Raw genomic sequence first — 9,756 nt, 5'->3', positions numbered from 1 at the left:
ATCCATTTCACTATAAGAATATATTAGGATTTTCTGTTTTTAGCTTCTTAAAAGAAACTCTGAGTCCATTGAGATTTGATGCATTTATGCTGAGAAACTCGGTGGTCTCGGCAAGGTTCTGTTTCTCTGCATATCTATTTTTTTTTAATAAAAATGAGGATCTGTCCATTGAAAACCTTGATTTTGAGCTGCTTGTTGGTTTTCTGAAAATCACAGGGAAAAAAAGAGATAATTTGGAATGCCAAACATAAAATTACCTGTCTTCTGGCTTTCCAAGACTGCTCTATCTTTGCTCTTGTGAATGTTGCTAAGTTATGTAGAACAGAGGAGTTAATTGCGAGCCTCCAAGATCAAGTGGATGAGCTATTTGCTAATTATTAATGCTAAATTGCTTAATTGTGAAAGGGCTTAACAAATTTCTGACATTTTAGTACTGCACATATTGCATGTTCTTATCTTTAAAGGCGACATTTTTAATTGTGGTTTTGATTCCATCAACTGTTGTTGGTGCATAAAAAAAACTTCGAACCTTTCTCAAAATTGGGTTAAACTATATTAACTCCAACATCTGAAGGAGATCCATTACTTGCTCCATGAGCTATAGCTTCTTTTTCTTTTCTCTTTTTTTTTTTGAAAATTTTGGGAAGTTGATGTCGTCAGCAGCTAAATTATACCTCTATTTTTATTTTTACAGATAGACTGCAATCACCCAGTAAGCCCCCCATGGGATGTTATATGCTCCCATCAGTTACACTTTCGGAGTAGGTCTGTTCAAGATGGATGACATCGGAGGGGGTTCTCCATATGGTGCTGCTGTTTTCGCTAGTGATGGCACGAGGGAACCTTGCGAAATGGTGCATCCTTAAGTTATCCAGTCAACCATAATGTCCTTCATAATTTAAATCTTCATGATTACTCTATTATGTCCCTCTTGATTTGAAAATATTGCTTTGCGATTCTTCTTCCCTTCTTCACTTTGATTTGGCACGTGTCCTAAGCTTTGCACCTTCACTATCTTATTTTTGTGTTTGTTATTTGCCGAAGTACTGCAAAACACTGTACATGGTTCACAACAATGGCATCATATCACCAGAATAAAACAGATTGTGATTTTTTTTTTTAATTACATTCCAAGGTACATTGTATATTTCTATGTTAATCCAGTATATGAGTTTGGTTAACGGTGCTCCACTGCAAGTTTGTCTAACTTGCAATGACCAAAAACGGAATAAATGTGTAGAAGTCTGTACCCAAATAACTAATGTTCTACGTTAAGCATTATCCAACATATATAGAATTAAACAGATACTGAAATATAAGTTTACCAAAATGAAGGAGGGCCTCGAGGACTTGCATGAGGATAGAGGAAGGCCTGATTTCTCCTCCTCTCTCTCAACAAACCAAGATAAGATCAAAAGTAAAAAAAAACCTAAATATGGATGAGTGCCTAGAGTCAGATTTGCTCCATTCACTTGTGCAACGTTAAACTCCATGTACTGATCTCAAAGCATCAAGACCCACTAAACAGTTAGGCTCATAAAAGAAGATCAATCATCTTTACCCATCTCTCTCCTTTGAATAGAGCTATATTTGAAAAAAAAATCTAAATATGCTACTTTCTCTCTCTCTTATTTTGAAAATATCAACCAAACATGCAGTCATTTTCTATGTTTCCATTGACCATACTTCTCCCCTTTTTTCCGCAAACCAAACCAGTCCATAGTTCTTTATTCACCCAACAATTTAATTACGTTAACTTGGTTCTACCTAAATTAATATAAAAGGAACTATCTAAATTAATATAAAAAGAACAGGGAAAAGAATCTAATTTCTAGATTTCTTTTTGGTTAAATTTGAGAAAACCCATTTTCTCAATTTTTCTAGTTTGCCATTATCCTTAGAGGTCTAGAAATTTTTTCTTGAGCTTGAGATAGGCAACCAAATAGACTTTAGGCTGCTTTTTGATGTTGTCAAATAGGTAGTATGCCAATTGAACATTAATTGCATATTCATCCTTGTCAAAGAAAGTAGTAGAAATTCTATCCCATGCAAGAGTAAATGTTTAAAATTAAGTTCCATGAAATTTTATTTAGAATGGACTAATTTAGATGGGATCTATTTCTATTTGTATTAAATATATTTTACTAATAAATTTTACATACATATTACAAATTTTGTAATATATTGCAATTTTTTCCTCATATGTCTCTTGAAAATATCTTTTGCATATATAAATCCTCATAGTAGCTTTTTTTTTTTCTTCTACCATTGTTCCTGCAATTAAATCCTTCTACGCAATATTGAAATTAGAGGTCCATCTTGCAAAATGATGAGACTGAGGCAAAAAATGTTTTTGGGCTCAAAGTCGGTGCCAAGAAAATCTTAGAATTGGTTCCTTACAATAGAGATGCGCTATGTATGGCATTATCATTCCAAATTGCCCCAATCCTCTTGTCGCATGGGTCTCCATTGTGAAATGCTTTTTTTGGTGCAATGCTTTGGCCGTCGGATTTCAAAGAATGATGAGTTCTGGGCATCAGGTATAGTGCACAGCTACTTCCAATAATTCCCACATAAAGCTTGTTGCAGAGGACAGTTTCTCAATTTTTTGATTTTGAATGAATTAAAATATTTTTTTATCAAGAAAAGCACTTGATATGGATTAAAAAACTAGAATGATTAGCATACCCACAAAATAGATTTGCAAAGCCCATGATGATCCCAAAAGCCAAGATTGCATATCCAACTCTAAGGTACAAGCAAAGGAAGATGGAGGAGCCACAGGCTGGAGGCACACACGGAGGAGGGTGGAGGAGAGAGAGAGAGAGAGTTGGACAATAGATTTTGTATAATTTTTTTGAGAGATAATTTTATTTAAAATTTTATTACAATATTATCAAAGAAGTGATAATTTGGATAGCCATCTTTTCTCAAGATAATTCAGATTGTTTTCTATGAAGCAATCTGAAACGTTGCTTAAAAGGTATATCAAATATAATAATCTAAATTATCATATTAAATTATAATCTGAATAGATTGTGAGCTATCAAATGAAACCTAAATTCTTGTCGGAATACTTTCAGTGTTTTCCGCTAAAGAATATCTTAGTGGTGTTTAAAGTGCAACTTGAAAGGTAGCAAAAATGCTCCATGGCCCTCACATTGTTCTACTTGCATTGTACTTCATCGATTCCATTGAGCGCCTGGTTGTCCGGCTCCAAGACCTAGTATACTCCATCACCATCAAACCAGCTGTCTCCAAAATATTGCCCCAGAGATCCACCAATAGCACGTCCCCCACTTTTTCTCTCCAATAATTCTTCTCCTGGCTTCCTCCTGTCACATGTTTTTTTCTGAGAGGTCCTCGCCACTTCCTCTCAATTATTGGTGTTGGACGATTGAACCACCACATACAAGTCTCCATTTATTTGAATCAAGACCTCAGTAAAGAAGATCAAAGCTTTTGTTAGTTCTCCGATCTGTTACTCCAACCATCCGTCAAAATCATGGCTGAATTAGCAGTAACAGCTGCCAGTCCTGTTGTCGAAATGGTGGTGAAGAAGTTGGCCTCTATCCATTTAGTAGCCTTTTCTGACAACATTCACTTGTATCTATCATCAAAAAAAAAAATGACAATAAACATTTACATGATTCCAATCTACTTTCAGCCTATCATCACCTATGACCTCTCATGTGCTCCGTATGTATTTATTTCCAACACCGCCCACGAAAAAAAAGAACCATACAAGATTATCTACCTTTAACTGATACTAAACCATTTTGTTTCTTATTCTATTCATTTGTTTTCTTTGCTATTTGGCATTATGCTTCGTCTGTTGCCTTGGCATTTTTCTCGCCTAGCTCAGTCCATCACTTGCAAAGCTTCTTCCTCGCCATTATTCAAATTTGGTAGATGCAGCATCCATGTGATCCATCCCGGTATCACGACTCCAAGGTCACTTTTTTAAGATAAAAATACAATAAATAAATAAATAAAATAAATGAAAGATGAGCCACTGCCGGTTGGGAGCCATTGCCATCCTCGTTGGCAGGGGCTCCACTTCTGCCGTCCAAGGCCTCAAAGGAAACGAAATAAATAAATAAATGAAATGGCAAGTCCATCATCGGTCTTTTAGACATTAAAAGATTACCAGGCTCTTTGGCGTTATCCTCGGCTTATTGTCTTGGCAATTTCTCGCCCGGCAGAGTCCACCGCGTGCCAAGCTTCTTCCTCATCTTCGGACGAAGGAATGATTCACCTTCTTTCGCAATACCAACCTCCCTCTTCCATCGGCTGCTTGTACAGATCTCAAAGTGGCTGTTGGGCAATCCAACGATGGATGTCATGAAAGAAGGTGAATCATTCTTTTGCGCCGAAGATACAATCTGAACCCAGGTGTCTGTCCATATTCCCCATTAATTCACCAAAGCTTGACCTCAGAGATCGTAGCTTTAATTGGTTCTCCAATCATCCTCTAGAATCATGGCAGAATTAGCAGTAACAGCTGCCGGTGCTGCTGTCGAAATGGTGGTGGAGAAGTTGGCCTCTGGGCTATGGAAGGATCTGGGACTGGCGAGGAGCGTCTACACCGACATGGAGAAGTTGCAGAGCAAGTTATCAACGATCCAGAACGTGCTTGATGATGCAGAGAAGAAATCTATCACCAACAAAGCTCTGCAAAGTTGGTTGAAGAAACTCAAAGATGCAGCTTTAGATGCTGACGATGTGGTGGATGAGTTCCAAACTGAAGCACTGCGGCGAAGAATGGAGAGATATGACCGCATGACTGGAAAGGTGCGTGACTTCTTTTCCTCAAACAATCCAATCGCATTTCGATATAAAATTGGTGGCAAGATAAGTGAAATTAGGGAGAGATTTGATGAAATTGCAAAGGAGAACAAGGATTTTGATTTGATGGTGATCAAATCTGACTCAGATAGACCTGTGGACCGTGAGACCACCTCATTGGTGAGCGAACCAAAAATTTATGGACGAGATGAAGATGAAAAACAGGTCATGGAGTTCTTAGTTGACAGAGATAATGACAAAAATATCTCCATCCTTACAATAGTTGGCCTTGGTGGAATTGGAAAGACAACCCTTGCTCAATTAGTCTACAACAATGAGAGGATTAAGGAGCAATTTGAGCTTCGAATGTGGGTGTGTGTGGGTGAAACTTTTGACGGGAAAATGGTCTTGCGGGCAATGATTGAACAACTTAAAGGGGAGCAGAGCATTTTCTCAAACTTGCAAACCATGTCAACTTTCTTGGATGAAAAATTGAGAACAAAAAGATTTCTTTTGGTTTTAGATGATTTATGGAACGATAAGGAATCGGAGTGGGAACAACTAAAACCTTTGTTCATACATGCCAAATTAGGAAGCAAGATCATAGTAACAACACGCATTGAAACTGCTGTTTCTGGTGCATCTACAATCGGAACCGTCTCAGTACATCGATTGCAAGGGTTGCAAGATGAGGATTGCTGGTGTCTGTTCAAGCAAAGGGCATTTAGGTCTGAGAGGGAAGAAGATAACCGAGAATTGGAGAAAATTGGATGGGAGATCATTAAAAAGTGTGGAGGTCTGCCTTTAGCAGCAAAAGCTCTTGGAAGTCTGATGAACTCTTACACAAAGGTACAGGAGTGGTCAGCTATCTGTAAAGATTTTGAAGTAGGAGGGTTACCCATAGGCGAAGCTGGAATTCTCCATGTACTAAAGTTAAGTTATGATCATTTACCTTCTCACTTGAAGCGGTGTTTCACGTACTGTTCTGTGTTCCAGAAAGATCATGAAATTGAAATCGAGAGATTGATTCAATTGTGGATGGCTGAAGGACTCATAGATACATCAGGTACTTCTCAAAATGCTGAGGACATTGGCAAGCAATACTTTGATAATTTGTTGTCGAGATCATTCTTTCAAGATGTCCAAATGGATAAGTACAATAATCGAGGGACTTGTAAGATGCATGATTTAGTCCATGATCTTGCATGTTCCATCACAAAGGATGAAGCTTTAGTCATGCAGGGGGGTATGAAGAGCATTTCACTTGAATGTCGTTATCTATCGATACCATATTCTTCTGGGTCATCAATTGATTTCAAGACAACTTATGAAGCCAAAAAATTGAGATCGCTTTTTTTGTTAAAGGCAGAATATCGTAGTAACGTTGATGTGGATGAATTTATCTTCATTGCAACAAAAACTTTCACCCAGTTACGTGCATTGGGCTTAAATTCCAGTGGAATTGCGAAGTTGTCTAATAGAATAAGCAGATTAAAGCATCTACGATTCATTGACTTATCGCCAGCTCAGATTTCAACATTGCCTACCTTGATCACCAAACTTTACAATTTGCAGACATTGAATCTTCGAGATTGCAGTATGCTAAAAGAATTGCCTGAAGGTATAGGTAACCTGTGCAACCTTAGATATATGGATATATCATGCTGTCCTAATATTACAACATTACCTCCCTCAATCACCAGACTTTCCAATTTGCAGACATTGAATCTCCCAAATTGCAATATGCTAAAAGAATTGCCTGAAGGTATAGGTAACCTATGCAACCTTAGATATATGGATATATCATCGTGTTTTCAGATTACAACGTTACCTACCTCGATCACCAGACTTTCCAGTTTGCAGACATTGAATCTTTCCTATTGCTGGATGCTAAAAGAATTGCCTGAAGGTATAAGTAATCTAGGCAACCTCAGACACCTAGATATAAGAGGCTGTGACAATTTGGATTGCATACCTCGTGGCTTGGGCCGGTTGGGTAACCTTGAGACATTGCCGATGTTCATTGTTGCTCAGGAGAATGGATGCACCATCGCGGAGCTGCAACATCTGAACTCTATTCGTGGTAGCTTGGAAATTAAGAATCTGCATCATGTGAAAGATCCAGATGAAGCCATGCAAGCAAACCTGAGGGCAAAGACGAGATTGAATTACCTGAGACTTGAGTGGAACAAAGGTGGGGGTGAGGAACATGAACCATCATCTACTGAAGTGGAAGTGGCAGAGGGTGTATTTGAAAGGCTCCAACCTCACCATAATCTGGAGAAGTTGGAAATCTATTCTTATATAGGCACCAGATTACCCAATTGGATGTCACCTTCTTTCCCAAATATAGTTGAGCTTACGATGGGGGATCTCAAGAGGTGTGAACATCTTCCACTTGGTCCATGGCCCTCATTAAGGAAATTGAAATTGCGTAAAATGCATGCCGTGAGGAGAATCGGAGAAGAGTTTTATGGGGATGGTGGCGGCATCACATTCCCGTCACTAGAGAATTTGACTTTAGAAGACATGCCCGATTTGGAAAAATGGCATGCAGAATCATGCCCTCGCCTTACCAAGTTGAGGATAGAATCATGCCCCAAATTAGCCGTGCAGCCATGTATCCTATGCTCTGTGGAGATTTTTGAAATAACAAGCAGCAATGAGATGCTATTATCAGCAGGGAGCCTTGCAGGGTGGTCCAAACTCACATCCCTGTCTATTAACAGCTGTGGAATATCATCATCATCTGGGGGGTGGGATGGGCTGCAATACCTCACCGCCTTGGAAAAGCTACGAATTGAAGAATGTGATGAGCTAACATGTTTGCCGGAGGATATTATGTACCTGCCCTCACTCCAAACCCTTGATTTAGTGAGAAACAGAAATCTAAGAAGTCTGGAGGGAGGAGGAAGGAAGCAACAGCAGCCCACCCCCTATTTCCCTACCCTTGAATATTTAAGGATAAAAGAAGCCGGCATGTTGACTTCTTTGCCAGAGTGGGTAGGAGGCCTAACCTCACTCCGACATCTACGAATAAAGGATTGTCCCAACCTAGCAATGCTACCAGATAACCTGCAACCTCTCACCACACTCCAAGAGCTGCGTATCTCCAACCTGCCCCAGCTGAAAATGCTACCAGATAACCTGCAACATCTCACCACACTCCAAGAGCTGCGTATCTCCAACCTGCCCCAGCTGAAAATGCTGCCAGATGTCCTACGACACCTCGCCGCACTCCAAACATTGGTTATCTCCAACCTGCCCCAGCTAGCAATGCTGCCAGATTGCCTACGACACCTCGCCGCACTCCAAACATTGGTTATCTCCAACCTGCCCCAGCTAGCAATGCTGCCAGATGGCCTACGATACCTCACCGCACTCCAAACATTGGTTATCTCCAACCTGCCCCAGCCGACGATGCTGCCAGATGGCCTACGACACCTCACCGCACTCCGACAGCTGAATATCTCCAACCTGCCCCAGCTGAAAATCTTGCCAGATGGCCTACGACATCTCACCGCACTCCAAGCCCTGGAAATCTCCAACCTGCCCCAACTGGCAATGCTGCCAGATGGCTTGCAACACCTAACCGCACTCCAATACTTGATCATTAGAGGCTGTCCCCAGCTAGTGAGGCGATGCAAGAGGGAGACAGGCGAGGACTGGCACAAGATTGCTCACATCCAAGAAATCATCATCTGGCCAGAGGAAGAAAATAGAGAAGAAATGAATGAAAGACGCACCTTCGCTGCAAAATTTCTTGATCGATTTGGGTTTGCACGCTGCACGGGTCATAGCTGAGGTGCTAACAATCCCATTCACAGGCAAACTACCTTTTCTGGTGTGTCACTTTTCTTTTTGCTCTCCTTTCTTTATTTTTTAATCTTTTTTCTACAAAATTGTTCTCCATTTTTGCACTTATTGTTTGTTATCAGAAATCGGTGGTATCTGGTACAGAGGAGAGAAGTGGAAGGTATTCTCCTTTTGAATTATATTAGTTTTCTCTCTTCCTAAAAAAGAACGTCAGCATTTGTCCAGAATTAAGTTGGATCCTATTTGTTGCTTCGTTCTTTTTTTTTTTTTTCTCCATTTCTTTATATGCAAATTTAACTTAAAATGCACATTTTAAGATCCAATATGACTGTTGCCATTTTGTTTGAAAATTGTTAGATTTATCCAAATATATACCAACTGGATCGCTTCCTTGTTCTCATATATTTTACCATTTTATACAAAATCTGTGAGAGTGATTAGAAGGTTCATACAATTTTACTACGTTATGGAATCTCTAATTTAGTTCTCCTTTATTTGCCCATGGACAGATCTTCCTAGATTGTACTCTGGTTCAAGGAGCTCCATCATTGTTACCTTTAAGGAGCTTGATGATTGTGCCGATCCACTTTTAAAGCCTTGCGGAGCTTAATTTAGCGCTTGCAAATCTTTTATAGCCTCCAGAGAGATGATGCTAAAAGGAAGGAGTCAAAAAGCATCAGAGTGCTTGCTTTCAATTCATAAACAAAGATACCCATATTTGCTTCTATTTATATTTATTTGGTCTTCCGAAATGTGCTGTCTATTATCGTTATTATAACAATGTCACGGTTTTTTTTTTTCTTCTACCTTTTCTTTTTATAGTGTACTCATGTACGGTTTCACTAGAATTATATTGTTAGAATGTCATCTAAGATTTTTGATGTCTCTTGTCTTTTGCTTTATCATTTATCATTTTCTCAAACAAGAATTCCCATTGTTCCTTGAATTGTGTTCTGAGAATGAATGGATTCCATAAATTGTTTGATCTTTTGCTGTAATCGGTGTATTGTTTCATGAACAACAATACACTCAATTTTCTTTCATATTTATTTATTATATAACATCCGGATTATATTGTATCACTTTCAAACCATGTTGCATTATTAGTTGTTTTCATTTTTCAGAAATGAACATTTAAAATTTCTTCATTTT

General features: G+C 39.0%; 1 protein-coding gene and 1 long non-coding RNA gene across 5 annotated transcripts; one reads left to right on the top strand and one right to left on the bottom strand.

Moving 5' to 3' along the window:
• Positions 1–561: 561 nt before the first annotated feature.
• Positions 562–7,194, bottom strand: LOC140856401 (uncharacterized). 3 transcript variants are annotated; one of them, XR_012139562.1, is made up of 3 exons: positions 6,961–7,194; positions 6,764–6,891; positions 562–1,056 (listed from the first exon to the last, which is right to left on the bottom strand). It is a non-coding gene; the product is annotated as an uncharacterized lncRNA (long non-coding RNA). The 3 variants fall into 3 exon arrangements; XR_012139561.1 differs by lacking the exon at positions 562–1,056 and adding an exon at positions 1,067–3,958; XR_012139563.1 differs by lacking the exon at positions 562–1,056 and adding an exon at positions 1,067–3,610.
• LOC105042339 (disease resistance protein RGA2-like) lies at positions 4,150–9,490 on the top strand. 2 transcript variants are annotated; one of them, XR_012139560.1, is made up of 3 exons: positions 4,150–8,632; positions 8,727–8,764; positions 9,114–9,490. XR_012139560.1 is itself a non-coding variant. In XM_073253572.1 (2 exons), the coding sequence occupies exon 1, from the start codon at positions 4,483–4,485 to the stop codon at positions 8,590–8,592; it is 4,110 nt and encodes a 1,369-aa protein (XP_073109673.1). In that variant the 5' UTR covers positions 4,150–4,482; the 3' UTR covers positions 8,593–8,632; positions 9,114–9,490. The 2 variants fall into 2 exon arrangements, 1 of the variants encoding a protein (XP_073109673.1); XM_073253572.1 differs by lacking the exon at positions 8,727–8,764.
• Positions 9,491–9,756: the final 266 nt, after the last annotated feature.

This window comes from Elaeis guineensis, chromosome 3, assembly GCF_000442705.2.
Source record: "Elaeis guineensis isolate ETL-2024a chromosome 3, EG11, whole genome shotgun sequence".
Lineage (NCBI taxonomy): Eukaryota > Viridiplantae > Streptophyta > Magnoliopsida > Arecales > Arecaceae > Elaeis > Elaeis guineensis.
The sequence above is the reverse complement of the archived record's forward strand: the minus strand, read 5'-3'. Positions and strand labels throughout refer to the sequence as shown.